The sequence below is a fragment of the Macaca thibetana genome, chromosome 11 (genome assembly GCF_024542745.1).
Source record: "Macaca thibetana thibetana isolate TM-01 chromosome 11, ASM2454274v1, whole genome shotgun sequence".
NCBI classification, from domain to species: domain Eukaryota; kingdom Metazoa; phylum Chordata; class Mammalia; order Primates; family Cercopithecidae; genus Macaca; species Macaca thibetana.
Window position 1 is genome coordinate 77,299,900 of NC_065588.1, and position 26,157 is coordinate 77,326,056.

General features: G+C 36.0%; 1 protein-coding gene across 1 annotated transcript in view; it reads left to right on the plus strand.

Moving 5' to 3' along the window:
* Positions 1-26,157, plus strand: part of ACSS3 (acyl-CoA synthetase short chain family member 3) — a 182,035-nt gene that overhangs the window by 70,689 nt on the left and 85,189 nt on the right. Inside the window, exons 6-8 of the mRNA XM_050749257.1 lie at positions 1,358-1,438; positions 1,515-1,610; positions 24,734-24,885. Of these exons, the coding sequence (XP_050605214.1) occupies positions 1,358-1,438; positions 1,515-1,610; positions 24,734-24,885 (329 nt within the window). The remainder of the gene's footprint in view (positions 1-1,357; positions 1,439-1,514; positions 1,611-24,733; positions 24,886-26,157) is intronic.

Genomic DNA, 26,157 nt, shown 5'->3' on the forward strand with positions numbered 1-26,157 from the left:
GAAAATAACTGTTTCGTTTACATGGGAAAGTGCATGTGTAAAACCTACTGGCATGGGGCTTAGAATGTCTAATGTTCCCATGGAGATCAAGAGGGCCAGCTGCATGCTAACCATGTCATACGACCTAGAAAATAGCTCTCAAATACCAACAAAGTTGCATCTGATATTTGCTAAGAGACCAGGTGTTGTTACTGGTGAATAAAATAATGTTCCACAGCATGATACCTATGTTTTATTAGTGGCACCTGAGGAGAGCAGCAATTTTAGTAACTAATGGAAAGTCAATTTCTGTTTCATTTTCCTGAGTTGTGTATGTGTGTTAAGGTGCAGCGCTATGCCAAAAAGCATAATTAATAGCACAGTTATTGATTAGATCCATGTTTGCCCTTTCATAAAAATCACTTTTTTTTCTTTGCATAGAGCAGTTATAATTGTTGTACTAAAAGATGCTTCAAAATACATGTGAGTGGAATATACCTTCTATCTCTCAGCAGGTATTCACCGACTCATTCTGAGTATTCACTCAGTTATGTCTTACTGAGCCAATGACAATTAACGTTTTTTAAAACAATACATGAACTTAATTATTAAATTTACTATTAGTTCTTGTTTATGGTGACATTTGTATCCAGTGTTCAAATATTAGTCTTGTATTGAGGTTGAATATGTTCCCAGTGTTGGGGAAAACTACTTGAAACTGATTTGTGAAAACTGTACTACAATGATATAACGATCCCTACTTTTGTCCAAAATGCAATATAAGACAAATCTTTTAATCTAAATTCAATTCACTGGAATTCATCCTTAAGAGTTCTAGAGTTCATAATGAAATAATTGCTCAGCTTTAAAGTGTGCTTGCATGATCCTCAGTGAAGTGTTGCAATGAGATTCCAGTTACATTATGACTTTGTTTCCTCTAAGCAGCTATTATTATTTAATCATCTTAAGAAACAGAGGTCCTTATGTTAGTCTGTATTTGAGGCATATAACTACATTTTACCTTTCTTCACACTAATTTTTGTTCTGGAAATACGTCTGAAAATGTAGTGTTGATAATGTGTGGTGCTATTAGAAAAGTTTGTATTGCATGTAATTTTGTGAAATCATGTTTTCTTTAGAAGACTAATAATGTGAGAATGGATTCTAAAAATGGTACTAATAAAGACAATTATTTTGTGGTGACTATTAAAAGACCCAAAGAAATAATGATTCAAAGATAATTTTATAAAAGCCAAAGTAACTTGTAGCTAATATATAAAATACTTTTGACCAGGAACTTTTAAAGTGGATGCTATGAAGATAGAGAGTGTTTTTACACATTGTTTATTGATTTTAACTTCACTTTTTCTCTCCTTAGGGTGTGGTTAGACCCACTGGGGGATACGCTGTCATGCTAAACTGGTCAATGTCTTCCATATATGGACTTCAACCTGGAGAGGTAATCGTGGTTTTAAATTCACATTACATAACATTCTCTGAATAAAATATATGCATTTTATTATCTTATTTTTTAGGTGTGGTGGGCAGCTTCTGACTTAGGCTGGGTTGTTGGACATTCCTATATCTGCTATGGACCTCTTCTCCATGGGAACACAACAGTTTTATATGAGGTAATAAAGTAAAATTAATACCACATATAGATACTATTTATTTTATTAAAACTGTTCATGAAGCAGTCCTGAGTAGGATCAGAAAAATTGGGGTGGGGCAGGGGACATTATTATTATCTTCTTCCAGTTGAAAATATAATTTCAAAAGAGAAAGGGATATGTAGGAAATATTAGCCAGTTATTTTAATTTTGTTGAACATTCAGAATTAAATTCTGAAGAACACACAAAAACAAGCTTTATATCTATCCCTAACAGATTTCTAGAAATTACTGGCAAACTGATACTGATTTTAGAGTCCTAGAAAATAGTTGTCACAAGGCGAGCAATGTAGATTCACCTTTTTTATTTTCATAGGATTCATGGATTTCCAAAGTCATGTTGTTTCAATTTTAAATAAATAACTTTCCTTGATTTCTAATAAAGCTCTGTGTATAAGGCATAGGAATATAGACTGACCAGATGTATAGCTGAATAAATAACTGTTTAAAAATTCGATGAATGTATCAGTGTCACCTAGGAAGAAGATTTCTTTGTGTACAGAAAATTTCCTTTATATGCCTATTCCATTGACCTTTATCAATGTCTTGTATAAAGACTTAGAATAACATACCTATCAGATCTGTAGAAGATCGAAGTCTTGGAGGGATAACTAATATAGTAGTTTGCTATATTATCTTTCAAAATGACCTTGGACTTTTGGGACAAATTTAACAATATGGAAAAATACATAAATCTTTACAGTTTTATATTTAAATTAAAAAATACAGAAATGAAATAGGGAAAATTTGGGTTGGTATAGTTTATGTAGTCAAATCTCTGGGTATTATAGCATCCATAACTTAAGCTGTTGGTAGGACTGTTTTTAAAAATTACTCACCATGTACAATGATATAATCTTACTTTACTCTTCCACATTTGAAAATTTGTATTCAGTTTAACCAAGATGATTTTAAAAAATCACTAAATTACTAGAGAGCATCTGAAAGGCTGGGTGTGGTGGCTCATGCCTGTAATCCCAGCACTTTGGGAGGCCGAGGCGGGCAGATCACAAGGTCAGGAGATCGAGACTATCCTAACACAGTGAAACTCCGTCTCTACTAAAAATACAAAAAAAAAAAAAAAAAAATTAGCTGAGTGTGGCGGTGGGCACCTGTAGTCCCAGCTACTCTGGAGACTGAGGCAGGAGAATGGCTTGAACCCGGGAGGCAGAACTTGCAGTGAGCCAAGATCACATCACTGCACTCCAGCCTGAGCAAGAGAGTGAGACTCCACCTCAAAAAAAAAAAAAAAAAAAAAAAGCAAGGATCTGAAATAACAGAGTAGCATGAAAATAATGTATACAAGAAAGAGGTGGGCTGGGCACATTGGCTTACGCCCATAATCCCAGAACTTTGGGAGGCCAAGGCAAGTGGATCACTTGAGGTCAGGAGTTCAAGACCAGCCTGCCAAACATGGTGAAGCCCGGTCTCTACTAAAAATGCAAACATTAGCCGGACATGGTGATGCATGTTTGTAATCCCAGATATTCAGGAGGCTGAGGCAGGAGAATCACTTGAACCTGGAAGGCGGAGGTTGCAGTGAGCAGAGATTGCACCACTGCACTCCAGTCTGGGTGACAGAGTGAGACTCCATCTCAAAAAAAAAAAAAAAAAAAAAAAAAAAAAGAAGGAATTAGGAATGACTAGTCTGACAAATAATACACTTAATGTGCAGATACTATAATAATATTTTGATGTTTAAAAAGTTGCTACATATAAATTATGTTGTCTTGTAATGCAGAGTTACAGAGGGTTATATTTTGGGAATAATCAGAGACAAATTTAAATGCTTGGCAGTAGAACAAATGGACAACTTCTCAAATATAAGGCTCTCTTTCACGTAAGTGTTCTGTCAATACCAGACAAGGATTGTGAAGTAAAGGGAATTTTATATGTGGGGTGTGGAGAATAGTATTAAATGATTTCAAGTTAATTTGCAGTCTTAAATTTCTGCAAGTCGATGAATTTGAAAACATGAGAGGCTATTCTCAATCTTTCTGGAATACTCCAGGCCTCATCATCACTTAAAGACCATTTGTGTTCTTTCATTTTTAACTGGCTGGTTTTCTGTCTCTGAATGCTAAGAAATATTAAGGTTGACTTTGACACAAGTATTAAACCGTCATATACTACTCTACACTTTTGTATCATGCTTTTATATCTTGCAGACTTGATATGCTTTTGGGAATTCATATACTACTCTACATCTTTTGTATAGTGCTTTTCTATCTTGCATACTGAATATGCATTTAGGTATTTGTAATAATTAAAACAAAATAATCTTGACAAATCATTTCATACCATTGTCTTTGTAATATAATTTTTTAATTAAAATCATTTCTCTTGAAGTAAACAAATTAAACCTCTATACTGAATATTTATATTGAATTGTGGCATTGGTTACATAAATATGACAAAGCCAAAGATGCTACGTGTTTGTGGTTATAAGTATTAAGCTGCTTTAGAATTGAGATACATGTTTTGCACTATTTACCATGGGCTTTTATTGTTTCTCAATTTTATTTAAAACATGATATTAACACTGTGATAGAGGGTTGTTTGTTTCTATGTTGGAATGATTTGGTCAAGTAGAGTGTAGATGCTCTATAAATATTTGTTGTGTGAATAATTGACTGAAGTAAGCTACAATTTAAAACCTTTTCTCTGCACTCTGGCTTGTTTTCTTTTTTTATTATTATTATATTTTAAGTTCTAGGGTACATGTGCATAACGTGCAGGTTTGTTACATAAGTATACTTGTGCCATGTTGGTGTGCTGCACCCATCAACTCGTCAGCACTCATCAACTCATCATTTACATCAGGTATAACTCCCAGTGCAATCCCTCCCCCCTCCCCCCTCCCCATGATAGGCCCCGGTGTGTGATGTTCCCCTTCCCGAGTCCAAGTGATCTCATTGTTCAGTTCCCACCTATGAGTGAGAACATGCGGTGTTTGATTTTCTGTTCTTGCGATAGTTTGCTGAGAATGATGGTTTCCAGCTGCATCCATGTCCCTACAAAGGACACAAACTCATCCTTTTTTATGGCTGCATAGTATTGCATGGTGTATATGTACTCTGGCTTGTTTTCTACAACTTATAAATGTCTTTAACTTTCTCTGATCATAAAACCAAGTCTTTTAGACCTTTGTCTACTTCTAGCTATGCCATCAAGTTTTTTCTTTTTTCAGATCTTTCCTTTTATTTATGTAACAAACATTTGCATAACACTTATTATATGCCAGGCAATATATTACATTCTTTTTTTTTCTTTTTTTTTAAATTATACTTTAAGTTCTAGGGTACATGTGCACAACGTGCAGGTTTGTTACATATGTATACATGTGCCATGATGGTGTGCTGCACCCGTTAACTGGTCATTTACATTAGATATATCTCCTAATACTATCCCTACTCCCTCCCCCTGACCCCATGACAGGCCCTGGTATGTGATGTTCCCCTTCCTGTGTCCAAGTGTTCTCATTGTTAAATTCCCACTTATGAGTGAGAACATGCAGTGTTTGGTTTTCTGTCCTTGCGATAATTTGCTGAGAATGATGGTTTCCAGCTTCATCCATGTCCCTACAAAGGACATGAACTCATCCTTTTTTATGGCTGCATCAGCTAGGCCATCTTTATTTTCTTCTCCACTAAGTTCCTTGAAAAAATATCCTGCCCACATTCCTGAACCTCATGTTCTTTCAGTCACTCCTTATCTCACTGTAGTCTGATTTATGTTCACTTCATTTCATAGAAACTGCTGCAGATGGGGTCACCAGTGACTTCATAAGTGACAAAGTCAAAGGGCCTTCTTTAATCTGAATTTATTTTTTCTCTTACTAGAGTTCAGCCCTACTGACCATTCTTTTAGGTGATCCTTTCCTCTCTGTTGAGCTCCACGCTCCTTTTCTAATGTTCATGTTGTTTCTTTTATCTGCTATGACTTTCCTCCTTCTTTCCTTTCTTGTTAACTCCTACTCTCCTTGTAGACTCTGCTTAGATGTTACCATGTCTTGAAAGTTTCCTCTCACGATCTTGGGCCGTGTGCAGTGCCTCTTTCTGTGGTCCTGTTGCTTTCGAGCATATGTCTGTCACTGAGCTGGCCACACTGTACTGAAATGATACGTTTATATCTAGAAGAGGCTATCATCTAGAAGAGGATAAAAGCCAGTTTCACAGCACAGTGCATAGCACATACTACACAATTAACAAATACTTGTGGAACTGAATTAAACTCTACTCCTCGTTTTCTTCCTTCCATCCTGACAGCTTGTTCTTCTTTTCTTCTCTTTGTTTCTTTCACTTTGGTCCTAAACATTAGAGTTTAGCAGGATCATAGTCTTTGCTCTATTTTCTTACTCTGCTTACGTTTCCTGGATAATCTCCAAGCAGTTATATTTGAAGACCATTAATTAAATCATGGCTCCTAAATCCCCTTTTTATATCTGACTTTCCTGCTGAGTACTAACCTATTGCTAGACATCTCTGAATAGTCTTTACACATCTTATGCTCAAGATGACATGAACTGAGTTCTGTATCTCCACCCCACCCTGCAAACCATATTTCCTTCAGCGCACTCTGTGTTTCTGGTAATGTTACCTCCATTCATGCAGTAATGCAAACTGAGAATCTGCGAATGATTCTTAAGTTCATTTTCCTTGCATCTCACACTCTACTGGTCATTACATTTTATTGAATCTAGTTACTTAGTACTTATCAAAGTGTCATCTTTTTTCCATACCTCTTGACATGTATTCAAGGCTGATATTCAGCTCATGCACAAATATGTTATGTTGACTGATGTCCACTCTACATTTTGGCTTCTGATATGATTTGTGCCTATGCATTCCAGTTACATATTTCAGGTTATCATTAGATACACTCCCCTCTTAATATTGATAAAACAACAGACAGAAAATCAGTGAAGATGTAGAAAAACTTGACATCATCAACCAACAAGATTCAATTGACATTTATAGAACACTATTCTCGACAGCAGCAGAATACACATTCTTTTTAAATGCCCACAGAATAATTACCAAGATAAACCAAAACCTGGGCCACAAAGCAAACTTCAACTAATTTAAAAATATTTGAAGTCATGCAAAGTCTATTTTAAGACCACAGTATTTTCAAACTAAAAATTACTGAGAGTTAACAGGAAAATCCCCAAACAATTGGAATATAATCAATATACATCTAAATAATCCATGGGTCAAATAGGAAATATCCAGGAATGCACACACACACACACACACACACACACACACGTCTCTGTGTGTATATATCTCAAACTGATTGAAAAAGAAAGTACATCATATAAAATGTCGGAGGACACAACTAAAGCAGTTCTGAGAGGGAAATTTATAGCACTGAATGGATATATTAGAAAAAAGGAAAACTCTCAAATCAAGAATATAAGCTCCTATCTCAAGATCCTAGGAAAAGAGGAACAAAATATAACTAAAATCAGGAAGGAATAATAAAGGTAAGAGCAGGAACCAATAACATTGAAAACATAAAAACATAGACAATTAATGAAACAAAAAACTAGTTCTTGGAAAAGATAAATAAAATGGACAAACCTCTGTAAGCCTGGAAAAGAAAAGAGAGAGAAAACACAGATTACCAGTACCACACATGAAACAAGAGGTATCACTAACGACCTGCAGACTTATATCAAAAGAATAATAAGGGAATACTATGAGAAACTCAACACACATAAATTTGACAGATGAAGATGAAATGGACTAATTCCTCAAAAACCATAAACTCACCAAATGAGAAATAAATTACTAGAATAGCCTTATGACTGTTAAGAAAATCCAATATGTAATTAAATAGACTCCCAATAAGAAATCTCCAGACACTGATGGTTTTACTGGAAAATTCTACCAATGTTTAAAATGGAAGAGGAGGCGGGGGTGTTTGGTATTTCTGTATCCCGTGTGCCATCTACCAATGTTTAAAGGAGAATCAACACCATTTCTGCACAATCTCTTTCAAAAAATAGAAGAGGAGGAAACACTCTCTTAATCATTTAATGAAGCTTGTATTGCCCTAATAATAAGTCAAAGGCAAAAAAAGAAAAAAAAAAAAAAAAAACTACAAACGAATGTCCTTCATAAACATACAGACAGATACAAGAATTCTTGACAAAATATTAGCAAATATTTTGAATTCAACAATTCAACAATATATAAAAGGAATTATACACTGACCAAGTAGGATTTATACCAGAGGTACAAGGCTGCTTCAATATCTGAAAATTGATCAAGGTAATCTACCATACTAATAGGCTAAAGAAAAACTATATAATCATATTAATTGATGTAGAAAAAGTTGTTTAATAAATTCACCATTCATTCATAATGAAGAACTACCAGAAAACTAGTAATTGAAAGGAACTTCCTCAACCTGACAAAAGATTACCTATGAAAAAACCTGTTGCTACCTATCATAAAAGCCTGATTGCTTCTCCTCTGTTGTTCAGAAACAAGGCAAGAATTTCCACTCTCACCCTCTATTCAACATATCTGTGGAAGTTCTAGCTCATTTAATAAAGAAGTATAGGGAGGCTGGGCGTGGAGACTCATGCCTGTAATCCCAGCACTTTGGAAGGTCAAGGAGGGTGGATCACGAGGTCAGGAGTTCAAGATCAGCCTGACCAATATGGTGAAACCCCATCTCTACTAAAAATACAAAAATTAGCCAGGTGTGGTGGTGAACACCTGTAGTCCCAGTTACTTGGGAGGCTGAGGCAGGAGAATCGCTTGAACTCAGGAGGTGGAGGTTGCAGTGAACCAAGATCGCAACACTGCACTCCAGCCTGGGCAACAGAGCAGGACTCCCTCAAATAAATAAATAAATAAATAAATAAATAAATAAATAAAAACAGAAATATAGAGGAAGAAAAGGCATACATACCAGAAGGGAAGAAATAAAATTGTCTTTATTTGCAGATGACATGACTACTTGCATAGACAATTACGGAATACACACACACACAAATCCCGTAACTAATAAGTGAGTTCAACCCAGTCTCGGGATACAAGATTAACATACAAATATTCATTGTGTTTCTGTAGATCAGCAATGGCCACATATGGCCATAAAGAGCATCATGAAGGATCCTTTTAGAGATGAACTGGTTTGTATCTTGACTGTATCAGTATTCTGATTGTGATAACAGATTGTAGTTTTGCAGTTTTTACACCTGGAGAAAACTGGGTAAAGGGTGCATGGGATATATCTGCATTATTTCTTACAACTGCATGTAAATCTGCTTATTTTCCTGATAATTACCACATTTTCAAACAAATTCATAAAATTAACTCATTAAAACAAACAACAAAAATCTTTAATCCCTTATCTCCTGGAAGCTACAACATTCTCTCTTTAAGGCCTTGTCTACACTCAGTAGCTCCAACAGCAGTTGGAGAAGATTGTAGAGTAAGTTCCTGATTAAGAAATGGAATTTCTCCAATTGCTGTCACCATCATTCCATCGCTACAGCTTTTCCTAACATCCCCCGTCATCTCTACTTTTCCAAAGCCAATGGGCATTTTCAGTCTTCACTGTGCTTGACTTCTCAGCATTTGAAAGCGTTGGCCATTTGCTCCATTCTAATCATTCTCGTTCCTTCTAAGGTACAACATGCTCCTGTCTAATGTACTACATGCCCCTGTTTCCCTGCAGTTAATCTTATGTTCATTCTTGTCCCAGGAACATTGCCTGAAATATATGCTACTTGTCTGTTAGATTTCAGCTGGTGTCACTTCCTCAGGGAATCCCTCCTTGACCTCTCTGATTAGGTCAAACCCCTTTATCATAGTCTCTTAGCACACTGCATTTTCCCTTGGTGGTTTCTATAAAAGTTGCAGATTCATATTAGTCTCCAGGCTCCTTTGATGTGTTGGTTTCCCACTCTTTCCTCTAACTCTACTAGGGAAGGAGTCATCTGAGTTTGTGTACACCATCAATTCTCAGCTCCTTGCCTTAATGACACATATTCAGTGTTTAATACGTATTTGTTAAATAAATGCCTGAATGACAGTATCAGGAAGAAAACTTGACTTACACGTAGAGATTTTTTCTATCAATGAGTAAGAGTAATTTAAATTTTCTTTTTTACCACAGGACTATATGAGCAACTTATGTAAGTCAGGCTATATGTTTTATAGACAGAGATTTACTTTCATCAACAGAATTCAACATAAATACGGAACACCTGTATTTAAGTAGGTTATTTTCTCAGAGGGAAATTTATAGCACTATATAGATACATTAGAAAAGAGGAAAACTCTCAAATCAAGAATATAAACTCCTATCTCAAGAACCTAGCAAAAGAGGAACAAAATATACCTAAAACCAGGAAGGAATAATAAAGTTACCAAATAATAAAGGAATAAGTCAGGCTGTATGTTTTATAGACAGAGATTTACTTTTATCAATGGAATTGAACATATTTAAATACAGAACACCTGGCCAGCTCAGTCAGTGGAGTATGAGATGTTTAAAGTATGTAATTCTTGGAGGAAAATTGGATTGACCAGTTAAAATATGGAAACCAATTCTGAATAATTTAGTCTTACTTTTGAGAGGAAAAAATGAATGCTACTTCTTTAGAAATCTACTTCATTAATAGAGCACTGATTCCAATAGATCTAACCCTAACCATGTATGAACAAGAACAGATATTTGGTAGGATGGTTTTGCCAAGGAGAAGGGATAAAACACAAGCAATCTTTTCACATAGGAATGCAATGTATAAACAAATTTAGCTAGCAGCCTAGTGCGTATGTGCATGCACGTGTGTGTGATGGCAAATGGTGATTATACAGAGATATGCTCCCTGGCCTCTCTCTTCTCTCCAGTATTTCTCCCCTTTACCAGACTGTCATCTGCAGAATCAAAATCCAACACTGTTTCTCTAAGGCAAATAAATCTTTCTGGGTCCTGCCTTTCTCCTTATCTTTGCTGTGTACAAATGTGCAAAAGTGTGTGTTGTACACATATTTCAATTTCATGATACAGTAAGCCCAGGCTTCCACAATGACAGTGGTGTGGTTAAGCAAGAAATGAGATTACTGTTCCTTGGCTAGGGTATTACATAGGTCTAAAATGGAATGTTAGTAGTTACTGTTTCTCCTGAAATCTGGCCTGAGAGTAAGCCATAAACTGATTGGTATAATTGGTCTTGATATAGCAGTTGTCATTTTTATGTAATAACAGTCTTTTTTACCAGTCAAGGGATATAAGTTTGCTCTCATTTTACGTTTGTTTGCATTTCACACATGGTATACATCACAGCAAGAAGCCTTTTCAATAAATTCTTCAGTATGTTCACTAGATTAGCCAGGGCAGATGGCCATTTGTTAATAATTCAACAATTAACTTTGAAGGTATATGCCATACTCTGCCTTCCAGGCAATAAATTGAATTAGAGAAAGTTGAGGATTTAAAATTCTGAATTATGGTACAGGAGTATGGTCACTGGACTAGAAATACTAACATATGTGTTGTTATCTTGCTCTGCCTTTATGTACCTATATGACTTAAGCAAATTAATTAAACCTCTTTGGGAGCTCATATTTTAATCATTAAAATGAGAGGGTTGACACATACTCTCTCAATTTTCACTTTTGAGAATCTTCTTCACTTTAATTGGTTTTCTTGAATAAATATATTATTTGGTAATTTATTTTAATTTTTAACCTGGACTTTATTCCAATTTCTTTTCATGGTTAGGGAATGCTGATTCTTCATATATATTTACTGAAGTAAACTTTCACTTTAAATTAGTGAAAACTTTTAGTGTTGGAGAGGAAGCATAAAACTTAAGGCTGCCATGGTATGATTTCTGACACTTCTGTTTATTAAGGCCTCAAACAAGTTGCTTTACTGATTTCCGCCTTCGTTTTCTCAACTATAATTATCAGTAGTAATAATGCCTCTGGTATTCAATTGGTTAATCTGTGAAAAAATATTTAGAATATTTAGAATCATTCCCAGGATATAATAGTATAATCGGTTCTGGATGTTATAAGCTATAGTTATTATTCAAAAATACAAATATATTATTTCCCAGAATAGAATTCTAACATATAAACACTAAACATAAATTCTCCTGTAATCCAGTCACTTAAATGCTTGAATATTACTCCACATTTCTTCTTTCAAAGTCTGTTTGTCCTCATAACATTGAATCATTCAAATCAGAGCACTAGAGGCAGCTCCCTTTGGAGCCCATTAATTCTCTCAGCACCAAGAAAAAAAAATCAGCACACAGGGATGTGTTGATCCAGCTACTACCAATTTTGAAGACTGAGCAGAAGATGTAGACCACTTCTGTTTTTTTGATGGGCATTATCATTACTAGTTTTTCAACCTTGCATAAATATTCGAAAACTTTATAGTATTCAGCTTGATAATCTCTTATTGAATGCTTCTTTCTTAAATTCACAGACAAAAAGGAGAATTTAGATAACCCTAATGTCACAGGATCCTTGGGGTGTCGCTTTTCTAGCTGGAAGCCTCTGCAGCTGGTGATGCCTTTGCCTGAGTTTTACTTGGGCCTGCTGGGCTCGCTCTGCGCACTTGTCCTGGCAGGCTGTGCTCAGCTTGTCCTACTGGCCTGGATCCCATGCCAAAGAGTTTGTCACAGCCCTGGCTTGGGGAGCCCCCAGGTCTGGGCTGCCCAAAGGGCCACAGCTCTTCTCTCCTTGTCATCCACAACATGACAAGCAGGGACAGGGGGCCGTGTTTCAGTCCTGTTTGTGCTATAGCTCTTTCAGTTCAGCCATTCGGTAGATCCTGAGTTCTCGTCCCAGGTCAAGGATGCATGAGTATGCAGACAACTGGAGGGTGAGCACGGCAAAAGGGTGCTTTATTGAGCAACAGTACAGCTCTCAGGAGACATGAAGTGGATAGGTCCTGTCCACAGGCAAGAGGAGACCTGGACAGGGTAGCTCCTATTTGGAGGCAGGTCATCCCAATATCTGTGCAGGCTACAGCTGAGAGGAGACCCAGAGTAACTACCTCCTATTGGCAGGCAAGTCATCCCATTGAGTCTGCAGCCCTCCAGAATGGGTAACTCCTATCTGTAGGCAAGCTGTCCCTCAACTCTGTGAGTCTGGCTGAGTCTGGGGTTTTTATGGGCTTCAGAAGGGAGAATGTGCATGCTGATTGGTCTGTTAGTGGCCATGGATGGCCCGGAAAAAGCACCATAAGTTCTCACTCTGGGCCTGGGACCCCACCCAGAACTGACAGCCCTGCCCTCAGGTTTCAGGCTGTCCCTGCCTTGAAGGTGGGGCTTCACTCGGGACCCACCCCTTTCCACCCAGAATCCTGTCTACCTCCTGCTGTCATCAACATTTTGTCGATGGCACCCTGGCTGTCCATGCCAAGGGACACGTGCAGGCCTGTGTGGAACCATCCTCAGCCCTCCTTGGTCCTCATCCTGTGCTCATTGGTGCCCAAAGTTCAGAGGGGGCCAAGGAGGCAGGGGACTGGCATGTCCGCAATGCCTTGAGTGTGCACACACTCGGCTGTGTTGTGACATCACCTGGATAGGGCTACAACTTTGCTACAAAATCAGAGCAGGCACCAGGAGCAGGGAGAGGCCATGCAGCAGGAGCAGGCACTTCTGAGCCTGTGCGGGGAGCAGGGCTTTCTGGGACTCCGAGAGCACAGGGATGTCTGGGTCCATAGTCATGCCTGGGTGGCTGCAGCTGCAGCCTGAAGGGTTGGGATCCTATCCTGCCGGCTTGGAAAGTTGTCTCCATAGCAACCGCTCCAGATAGACCACTGCTGCCGCCACTAACCTTTCTTTATAGAATGATTGTTGTAGAGATGAACTCTGTACTCTTTATATTTGTTTAGGAATCAAATGGAATAGTGTAGTTGAAAGTAGTTCAAACGTTTCAAAAATATTATTTTTTTAATACAATCCAGTCATGTGTTACATAAAAATGTTTTGGTCAGTGATAGACCACATATACTTTGTGGTCCCATAAGATTATATTGGAGCTGGAAATTTCCTGTCATCCTAACATTGTCGCACACTGCATTTCTCACGTTTGTGATGCTGGTGTAAACAAACCTACTGGTATAAATAAACCTACTGTGCTGCCAATGGTGTAAAAGTATACCACATGCAATTATGTGCAGTACATTAATACATGATAATGATAACAACCTACTGTGGCTGGTTTGTGTATTTACTATACTACACATTTTATTTTAGAGTGTACTCCTACATATTAAAAAAGATTAACTCTAAAACAGTCTCAGACAGATCCTTCAGGCGGTATTCCAGAAGAAGTCATTATTGTCATAGCAGATGACAGCTTCATGCTTGCCCCTGTAGAGCTTCCAGTGAGAAAAATTGTGGAGATGGAAGACAGTGATTCTGATAATCCTGATCCTGTGTAGGCCTAGGCTAATGTGTATGTTTGTGTCTTAGTTTTTAAACAAAAAAGTTTAAAGTTTTTTAAAAATTGAAAATTTTTAAATGGAAAAAACTTATAGAATGAACATATAAATAATGAAAATAATTTTGTTCAGCTGTACAATGTGTTTATCTTTTAAGCTGTCTTATTACAAGTCAAAAATTTAAAAAATCAAAACATTGATAAAGTAAAATAGTTACAGTAAGCTAAACTTAATTTATTATTGGAGAAATAAAACTACTTTAGAAATTTAGTGTAGCTTAAGTGTACAGTGTTTACACAATAAGGAGTAGTGTACAATAATGTCCTAGATCTTCATATTCATTCACCACTTACTCACTGACTCACACAAAGCAACTCCTAGTTCTATAAGCTCCATTTCTTGTGAGTGCCCTATATAGGTGTAGCATTTTTTTTATCTTTTATACCATATTTTTACTGTTATTTTTCTATGCTTAAACATGTTTAGGTACACAGTCACTTACCATTGTGATACAATTGTCTACAGTATTCAGGACAGTAACATGCCATACAGATGTGTAGCCTTGGCGTAAGAGGCGATACCATACAGCCTCAGTATGTGGTAGGCTTCACCATCTAGGTTTGTGTCAAAACACTCTGTGAAGTTTTCACAATGCTAAAATCACCTAAAGATACGTATGTCAGAATGTATTCTCATCATCAAGTAACATGTGATTGTACATTTTATACATGTGTAAATAAGAGTAATTATTATCACTTTATATATGTGGACTGAAACTTCAAGCCATTTCCAAATACGCAGGTCTCATATTTGAAAATATTGAGGCTCCCAAGTTAGTTTTTGCATTTAATACTCTTGCTAAGTCATCCCCAAAGTATCTTCAATGAACATCTCAATTACTTCTTTATTTCCCTGTATCTGTAATCTCCACTAAGTCATCCTATACTGTATTTTTCACATGTACACCTTCTGAATAGTGAACCCTTCCCAGGCTTCATTTTCACAGTGTAATTTTATCTCCACATATGTAGTTATCTTCTCTTTGCAAGAATTTTGTGTTTTTATTTATGTTAACCAGTTTTCTCTAATTTGTTTATTCCTTTTTTAAGGACAGGGATTTGCTTCTTTTAAAGACAGAAATATGCGACTTCCTTTTAAGACAAGTAGCCATGATTCCGCTAACTAGTATATTCAATTGTACACATCATACTCCTTCTCTCCCCTTCATGTAATGGAAAATAACATTAAAAAAATCTAGTATATAGCAATCTGCCTTCTGTGTATATAGAATGAGAAAAAATGATGACTCAGCTATTACTCTGATTGAGGCTATATAATTTGATCTTCTCAACTGGAAAAGATTATAAAGCTGATGCTAGCATCTTTTAGATTTCTCCCGTGACTAGTTGTTAAAAAAATATTTATTTTTGAGTTTGTTTTTCTCTTTATATCTTTTATGTTGGAGCTAGCAAGCTCAGGTATTATCATGGCTCCATCAACAATATTTATTAATGTCTATTGTCAGCTCCAAATCATGCTAGAAGGTAATGGGGAAGCAGAATAAATATCAGATATGGTCCTTGCACCAAAAGTTCTGACAATATATTCAAGGAATTAAGATTAATATAAAGTGCAGAAAGCAAACAAATCAAGACACACCTAAATAACAAACTCTTACACTGTGTAGAAGATATGACAATTTCTTTGTAAACTACATAGTGTCATCACCTATGATAAATACTCTACATTTAACTCTTGCATGGTGGCTTAAAAATCTGCACTAGGTTTTTAAGGGAGGTTTGCAACTAGTAGATACGGATAACTTTGTGAATGAGACAATACAAATTAATAATAACTACTATTCATTGAGTGTTGAGTGATCAGAACTCTTCTAAGCACTTTTTATACATTGTTTTAATTATAAGCACAAACCCATGATGTAGATATTTTAAGTCCCCCATTTACAGCTGCTGTAGAAATTTAGAATCAGAGACAGCAAATACATTTGCCAGTGGCACAGGGGACTGGAGCTGGGATTTGAAACAAGCTTCACTGGATTCAAAAGCAGGATTCCCTTGCCATAATCTGGAGAGGGACAATTGAGAAGCTGTTGTGTAGTCCAAGATATCCAAGATACATGGCCAGGACTAGAATATTAGTGATCAGAACATTGAGGAGGAGGTTAGCGTGTCAGGTGGCTATTGTAAGAGATGAAAAGGGAGCTGAAAATGGCTCTGATGTCTTTAGCTAGGACAACCAATATAATGGCAGTTATCAACTGAAATACCACAGTAGGAAGAACAACTGGTGGAGAGGGAAGCAATAATTTTGGTTTTGGTAACACTGAGTTTGAAGGTTGTACTCAGATATTCATATGACATTGCAAAGTCAGATTTGATCAAGTTACTCAGGTAAAGACTGAGAACAGAAACTTAGGAAATTCTTGAGGCTGAGGAAGAGAAACTATATAAATTGAGAGTTAGAAACTGGAGCCAACAGCAGAATCGGAAAAGCAAAGTGTACTAAAGAAGGGTGATGAGAAGGTTTTTCACAGGATGAGGATCAACAGCGCCAAGTGCTATAGAGAAAAGACTAATAAGACAACTGAAGAGCACTTTGGTGATCAGGGTGTTATTAGTCCCTTTGATGAGGGCAATTTCACAGGAAAGTTCATTGTTTCATTTTTGACATGGAGAAATCTGAGCATGTTTGAAGGTTGTTTTGGGCAAAGCGTTGGATGTTATGGAGGGAACAGGTTTTGTGCAACCTCAGGCTGAATTGTAGTATGCATATGGAATAGCCACACTTCACTTCCTGGGCAGAAGTCTGGTAGTGTGATTAAGCAAGAACCCATTTAATTTTTCTGCTTACAGCAAAGTCTCATTAATTACAATGAATAAGAAAAACCTTAATTTGTCCCTTTAGTACAGGATAGCAGAGTGACTGCACCTCAGCATGAAATAACTCTGAGATGAAAATAGTCCTGCTAGAAGCAGTGAGTTATGAGCTATACCAGGGGTAAATGCTCTCTGTGACTACTGAGAATGTTAAATATGTCAGAATCCCTAATTTGCTCAGCACTGCATCTGCAGAATTAGCAGTTTCAGTTTCATTTACTTGACATTAGTACTTCCAAAGGTAAACTTTTTTTTTTTTTAAGGGGATTAGATAGACTCTTACCTGCTAGATAGAAACAATGGCTTATTCATTGGGGGTTGGCTTCAGTATAAGACCCCAAATTGTCAACTCTCAGAGCTAGGAAAAGACAAGAGAAGAACCAAACCGAAAGGATAGCTCTAGACCGTTTAGGATACACACCCTGCCCTAGTTTGTTTTATGCTGCTATAACAATACAACAGATGGGGTAATTATGTAGAACAGAAATTTATTTCTTACAGTTCTGCAGACTGTGACATTCAAGATCAAGGTGCTGGAAGGTTCTGTCTCTTGTTCAAGATGCTGCCTTGTTTCTGTGTCCTCCAGAGGAGGACCAGTATATCTTCACATGGCAGAAGAGCAGGACAAAAGAGGACAAACACTTTCCCACAAACCCTTTGTTTTAGCACCACTTGTCCATTCATGAGAGCAGAGCCCTCCTAACCGAAACATCTTCCAAAAGTCCCCACCTTCCAACACTGTTGCACTGAGGATTCAATTTTCAACACATGAATTTTGAGAGGCATGTTTCAGACCCTAGCACATACATATCTTCAAAAATAATAGATGTATAGATATTTGTGTCTTGGAGCTTTAGCCATGGAGAAGTCTCAGCTTCTCAGGTCTGGACACAGGGTTGTATCCTTAATTGAAGAAAGGAAATGACTCAAGCCTGAGGAATTGCACCTGTGTGGGACCTACCACAAGGAGACAGTGAAGAGGGATTGTCAAAATAGCAAACTGATAGAAAGCATTAATCTGAACCATGTGACGTTGCTGATATTTGACTGCTTTGACTTGTGAAAATGGTGATTCCATATGATTAAAGTAATGGGGAGTGGGGAAAGAAGGAAGGTTGGTTGGAGACCTCAGATTAAACCAATAAATTGTTGGTTCTTTGAGAATATTTATAGCTCTTTAATAGAAGTGCATTAAAAGGGTAGTCTTGGCAATTTACCTATCTTGTGGAACAGAAAATGAAGGGATGTTATTGTCTCTACATGTCCATCTGCGGTCTTGCTTCCTCCAAGCTGTTTCTGAGACAAATAGAAAATCTTTGAGGAGCATTTTGTGTTTTGAGATGCTTTCATATACTTCAACAATTTTCGTTTATAGACTCTTATTCAGAATCCCATAGAAGCTATTGATGTCTCTTCCATAGGAAAATGAACATATGTACATATCTTAATTTAATTTCAGAATATCCATGAACTCCTCTGAAGTTCGGGCCACAAACTCTGTATCTATGAAATTAACATATGATCTTCTCAAGTAGTGATACAACCAACAACCAACGAGAACACTGGAGGAGAGTGATACTCTTAAAAGGTCTCTGGGTAACACAGAAAGAGCTTCTGGTCAGAGCTAATCCTTCCATCTCTAGAGAAAGGTCATTGTACTCAGGGTACTATGTCCTATAAATCATGACATTTATGTCCAGTCTAGAGTCTGGTTTATAGGGCAAGGCATAAATAATTAAAGACAATGAAGCATTTGTCCCCAGTAATTTCCTCTGTGTATGGTCATAATCAGTTTTCAATTATCATTATATTCACTTGTTAACACTTGGATTTAGCTCATTTATTTATAACAAATGGAGAAAATTCGAAACAGCTAGTGTTACATTCTAGGCTCATCCATTAGGGCAACCAGGCAGGTTGGTATTGAAAAATAGCCTTGTCTGAGATAATGCCGATCAAAGGACCATGTATCAGTTCTAAATCCTGGCCGCAGATTAGAATTACTAAAATACAACAGTGGTCAGCCCAAATCAAGACCAATTGAATAAGAATCTCTGAAAGTGGCACCAGACATTGGTTTCATTCAAAAGCATCCTAAGAAGTTCTACTGTACATTTAGGGTTAGTAACCACTGGATTTGAGTAATATTAGATGGTGGTTTGAATAAGATGGAGAAAGGCAAGATGGCAGCCTATCCTTACAGGTGAAGCCAGCAGAATGATGGGACATCTCTAGCAAGTAAGAATCAGGGAAGTCAGTCTGATCTGAATCAGATTGTATTTACAAGTAAGTTTTCAATTCTTAAAGGAGCATCTGCTATAACACAAAGTCCTTCGTCTGAGGATCTTAAGGCGTAGGTCAATTATCCCATTTGGCTTTAAAGCAGCAGTAATGTTTTGAAACTTGGAACAAAATAATGTGAGTTATACAGAGAGGGGCATTGAGGAAGAAAAGGCCCATTTTTGAAGAGATTGTACACCCTCTTTTTTCATATTTTAAAACTTACAAAAGGGTAAACATTGGAAACCTCACCATCCCCTGTTCCAGCTTTACAATTTATCTCCCTTGAAGGTTGTCAATCTTATGCACACTATTCTACATTTTGATTTTTTTTTCACTAAATAGTATATCCTGGATAACTGCTTACGTTTTAACAAGTTTTAACTTTAAATGTTGCCGTCCCAAGCACTCATCCCTTGACAAAGACACATGAGCTGTAGTAGGAACTCAGCAAATGCTATTTCCAGTTTTATCACTCTCCTGAAATAAACAAAACAACCTGTCTGCTGAAATAAAATTTGCTACTAGTCGATAAAGGATGCTGCTGTCTTCACCTTAGAACTGCTGTGGAAACATGCCTTGGGTGACATTTCTCAAAAGTAGTATTCAGAAAGAGACCAGATGTATTTCTAATCCTGCCACCAAAAAAGAGGCAAAACTGCAGTTGACTCAAAAAGTTTTATATCAGTGTCTGGGAAATCACAAGTAGTCTTGACCTCAAGACTTGAAGAAATGGAATCATAGGATTAATCATAGGATTAATAATAAAGCAATTTTTTTGTCCAAAGATTTAACTCTACTGTTTAATTATAACTTAATTTTGCTAAGTGGTTGTATTTCGCCGCTTTCCTGTGTTGAAAACTTAACCTTAGTAGAAAATATGTGAGAAGGTGAGACAGTAACTGGTTTTCTAACTGGGGGCTTGTCATCTACAATACATACTAATATAATAAATCATAACTAGTAGAAAATTATATATGGATGTTAATATTAAGGCATTTTGGTAACTGTTTTGGTTTCTGTGCTGTGTACCTTGTTAGCCACATTATAAATCTTGCTAATATTAGCAATTGATGTTTTATAACTCTCTGAGGTTAAATTTTATAATTTCTAACAGCTGAAAGCTTAGAATTTTGGCTTCGTCTTTGTAGACATCCCTTTCTACCTTTATTATCTAGGAAGCAACTAATAATGTAGACTTAGTTTGGGAGAAAGAAATTAAATAAACAACTGGTAACCACATTGGTTTGAGTTTGAGGAGCTTTAAAGTTGATATTTTTGACTGCATTATTGCTTTTGGTGTATATGTTGTTTGTTTAAAATCCCTGCAATCTTAGAATCTTCTTATTTTTAAATTGAATATTGCCTGGGTTACTGCCCCTTACTGAAAACCAAGTTATGGAATCAATGTCTTTCTCTTTAGGCAGTTCAGTATGCTTAATGTGTTCCTGGCTGCTTTTAAAAAGCATTATGAAGATATTTTATTGCTTATGTGTGCCTGCTTGTCTATGTGTGTGTGCACGTGTATGAAGGCAGGAGAGAATTATAAATAAAATCAGTAAGCCATTGAGTCACTTTTATTTAGCATTAATAATAAAAGATTCTTACAGGCTTTGCTTCAGCTTTCTGAAGCTACTGGTGGTGGTAGGTACTGAGCACATACAAGTCCTCCATTTATTACTGCATTCTTTCTGTTTATGGGACACAAATAGCTTGCAGCATATACTGTGCAATTTCTAATAATATTATCCCATACACACACACATAGACATACACACATCCAAACTTATGAGAATGTGTGTTCCATTAAAGCAGGACCTTATCCGGCTTATTCACACAATTGTTCCCAGAATATTTATTAAATAAATAAATATACCAGTGTTACCCACTTTATTATTTGTTTGTATGTAAACAATAGTTTATGATGAAAGATCTTTCTCTATGCTACATTATATTAACTGAAATGTTTACATTATTCTGGGCTTAATATATATGTTAATCATCAGACTATTTTTGAAATGGGTAATTTCTTTAATATCACAATTGTTTTAATTAAATTTGACATCGAACAGAAGGTTTTAAAAAAGAAAAAAGTAAAGTATATAAATATTAAAGTAATTTTAAATAGGAAAACATTTTATTCATAACATCGAATTATCTTCTGGGGAATGGACAGTAAAACACAAAGCAACTGAACTTTTCTATGTTCAATTAACTTATGAAAGAACATCGTGAGATTTTATGAACACTTCTTTACTATTCTAATAGTAATGCTACATTATCATGATTTTTATATTCCGTAAGTATAATATTGATGAAAATTAGTTTGGTACAGGGTCAGACTTGCAATAGAAGTTAAAATCATATATTATAAAAAGTATGCTGTAGTTTTTTTACTAATACAGTCATGTATTGCTTAACAATGGAGATACGTTCTGAGAAATGTATCCATAGATTTTATTACTGTGTGTACATCATAGAGTATACTTACACAAACCTGGTGGTATAGCCTACTACATAGCTAGGCTATATAGTATAGTCTATTGCTCAAGGCTACAAACCTGTACATGTTACTGTGTTGAATACTGCAGGCAATTGTAGCACATGGTATTTGTATAGCTAAATATATCTAAACATAGAAAAAGTGCAGTAAAACTATGGTATCATGCCTGTAATCCTAGCACTTTGAGAGGCCGAGGCAGGCAGATTGCCTGAGGTCAGAAGTTCAAGACCAGCCTGGCTAACGTGGTGAAACCCTGTCTCTACTAAAAAGACAAAAACTAGCTGGGCATGGTGGCGGTGCCTGTAATCCCAGGTACTCGGGAGGCTGAGGCAGGAGAATCCCTTGAACCCGGGAGGCAGAGGTTGCAGTGAACCAAGATCCTGCCACTACACTCCAGCCTGAGAGCAAGGCTCTGTCTCCAAAAAAAAAAAAAAAAAGTCCCTGGTGATCCATGCCTTTTTTTTTTTTTTTTTTTTTTTTAGTGTAATCATGGACCGCTAAGACACTCACTCTTTAAAAACAGCAGACAAAATTTTGCCTATCACAGCAAGTTTACACTGATGTGTGCCTGCTGTATGAGCACATCTCAGCATGGTTATTCTGTCCTTGGAATCCTTAATTATTTAGGGGATGTCTCATCCGCTGTAGTCTTTCGGGCATGCACCTGTGTCTTTCTGGCGTGCACCTGTAGTCCCAGCTACTCAGGAGGCTGAGGCAGGGAGAATCGCTTCAACCCAGGAGGTCGAGGTTGCAGTAAGCCAAGATTGCACCACTGCACTCCAGCCTGCGCGACAGAGCGAGACTCTGTCTTAAAAACCACCAAAACAAAGCACAAAAATATGGTATCATAATTATCTAAAACATTGCTATATGGCATAGGACTATATTTTTAATACTTGATATGCCCTTATTGTTATCATTAAACATAAGTAATTGGAGGCACTGTAAAATACTGTGTCCTCTATGTAGGTGGTCTTACATGGTATATCATTTTAATTATGATATTAATATCACCCTTTAGTGAGTAATTATTTTCTCATGACACTGGCACTGTCGTGGAATTCAATTTCGATTGGCTATAAAATATCTTTCTTCAGTGGAGGTTAAATTATCCTACAATATTATCTCAGTGCCTTTAGCTTATTGAGAAAACATTGGCAAAATGATTTATTCTTATTTAACAGGCAAGTAAATGGAAGCATAGACAGGGTAAGTCAGTTGCACAAGGTCAGTTAATAAATCATTTTCACGTGGGTGAGATCACATTTTCTAAGTCACAGTCTAATACTCAGGGAACTGATCAATGCCTGAGACATATCAAAAAAGTAAAAATAAAATGTTTACCTTGTTTGTTAGAAGGAATAAAGTTGCAGACTCATTTCAGACTGATGTACTAAAGGCTTCAAAATTTGTGAGTGAAATTATGTACATGTGTTGCCAGGTTGTATTTTGCAGCTTTTTGTATTATTTGCATGTGTTGATTTGTATGAAGAGTAATGAAATAAATTGAAATAGTGCTTTAGATAGTGATAATCAAAATGAATTTCCAGCTGCAGCAAATACTTTTTTGGTACTAAAAAGGCAAAATAGAAAGCAATAGAATATAAAACAAGTTGAAATAGTTTTTTTTTAATAGGAATATAATTACACTAAAGAATATTAAAGAAAACTATTTAAAAATAATACAAAAATAGTGTTCTATCAATGATCTAATCAATGAGTATTGAATCTAAATTATTGGACAGCTATCCTAGACCTCATTTATAGTTCATTACTTTTTCTAAATTAAAAAAATTAATATATCTGTCATGATATCATCATTTTTTTCTTATTCCCTGTTTGGGGACATTGTTGAGTGTGCTACTAGCAAATCCTTTGCTCTTTTTACCTTAGTTCGGTGTTTCCTACGGGTCATTTACAGAGTTTCATGGGAAACTGAGATTGAGAATTTAATCAGGGAGGTTTAGGAAATATTAAATACAGTTATCCTTCTCTTAGAAATCAGTAATACATCTTAACCCTTTTAAGGTTAGAAATGATCTAAGATTAAAAAACCCTGTTGCCATTTGTTTACCTCCAACTTCCACAAAAGGGTTTGGCTGTGAAATATATATACACACACATATATATAATATATGTTCCAAAACATACATTAACATTCCAGTCATCTTGCTTTAGAAACACAGGAAAAGGTAGCAGTGATGAGGATTGATTATGAGAGAAGGGGATGTGACTTGGCCAAGATAGATTTTATGGGTTAGTTAGAATGTTTGCAGACTTACTGATTTATTTTAGTAACTTGCCTATTTTCCACTTTGCAGAAACATCAACTAAACCTTTCTTTGTCTTTTGAATTGTATGGCTTGCCAAATTGTGAGATTTTTATGCATGATTTTCCATTGAACATATATAATGTTATTTTGAGTCTGTGAAAAACATGCACTTTGGCACATCTTATTGGATTATTTTTAATTCATAGGAGTTACTTTTCTTGGAGTGAGACATTTAACTGAAAAGGTCATTGCTCAGGAATCACTGCTTTTGCAGATTTTTCTTTTTTCTCAAATGTTTTGAGAAATACTGTTGTCACTTTTAATAGTGATCATTAAAAATGCGTTAAAGTTCAATATTCATAACAACCATATTTAGTTTTTTTTGGCAAATACAAGAATGTTTTATGTTCTTAATTTGAATGTGATATGTATTTTTAATTCTTTATTTTTCAAAACTTAATGAAGAAAAAATTATAATTTGAAAGCTTTTAAGATACTATAATGGAGCAAACAGCCTCTCTTATGCCTGAGTATTTGGTTTGCTTTATTTATGACAGAACATGGAAATATTTTAAAACTAAGATTTGTTGAAAACCCCATATTATTAACATTGTTGTGTTAAATGTATAACTATTGAACTGTCAGTGAAATATGAGACATTTTACCCAGTGACATTTTAAATGAATCTCATTGTAGGGGAAGCCTGTGGGAACACCAGATGCTGGCGCTTATTTCCGTGTGCTTGCAGAGCATGGAGTAGCTGCCTTGTTTACAGCACCAACTGCAATTAGAGCAATCCGTCAACAGGACCCTGGGGCAGCCTTGGGGAAGCAGTACTCTCTGACAAGGTGATGTTGGGATGCATAGGCCAAATGACATTAGAAAGTGCAATCAAAATGAATAAGTGAACATTATATTTTTTTCTGGTACTGCAATACTCTTATAGGAAAAGCCAAAAGATTCGGAGTGTTATTAAGAATAACTTGTCTAAATATAATTTTGAAATAGTTGTAATTTTAACTCTGCTTAGAGATGTTAAAATATTATATCATGTTAATTTCAGTCCAAATATTACCAAAATATTACTTTAAAAAATCACTCTTCTTATATTTTCCTTAAAAGGCAAAATGTCAATTGTGACTTAAAATGCACAGATAGATGGATGCAGATTTACTAGCATCTGTCTTTTGAAAATAGAAGAATGGGTTACATGAAGGGACAATATTTGAATGTATGTATACAGATAAAATGTGAAAAATTATAGTCCAAATTAAATATGTTAAAAAAGTGAAGAACTAAGAGACTTAGGTAAACACAGAAAAATAGTGGGAGATGTCAGCACCACACTGACAGTATTCAACAGATCATCAAAGCAGAAAACTAACAAAAGATATTTGGGACTCAACACTCAATCAAATGGACCTGACAGACATCCACAGAACACTCCACCCAACAACAATAGAATATTCATTCTTCTCATCTGCATATGAGAAATACTCTGAAATCGACCATGTGCTCAGCCATAAAGCAATTCTCAACAAATTAAAAAAGGCAACAATGACACTCTCAGACCACAGTGAAAAAAAAATAGAGATTTTAATATCAAGAGGCTCTCTGAAAATCAAAAGATTACATGGAAATTAAACAATCTACTCCTGGGTGACTTTTGGGTAAACAATGAAATTAAGGTAGAAATCAAGAAATCCTTTGAATGAATGAAAACAAATGTACAACAAACCAGATTCTCTGGGCCATAGCTAAAGTAATGGTAAGAGGAAAGTTTATAGACCTACATGCCCACAAAAAAGTTAGAAAAATCTCAAATTAACAACCTAACATCACACCTCGAGGAACTAGAAAAACCAGAGCAGACCAATCCCAAAGCTACCAGACAAAAGAAAACCAAATTAGTTCTGAACTGAAAAAAATTTAGATGCTAAAAAACCATATGAAAGATCAATAAAACCCAAAGTTATATTTTTAAAGAATAAAAAACCTGATAGGCCACTTGCTAGATAGACTATTTAAAAAAGAGGGAAGATCCAAATAAATACAATCAGAAATGACAAAGGGGACATTAGCACTGACTCAACAGAAATGTAAAAAGTCCTGAGACAATT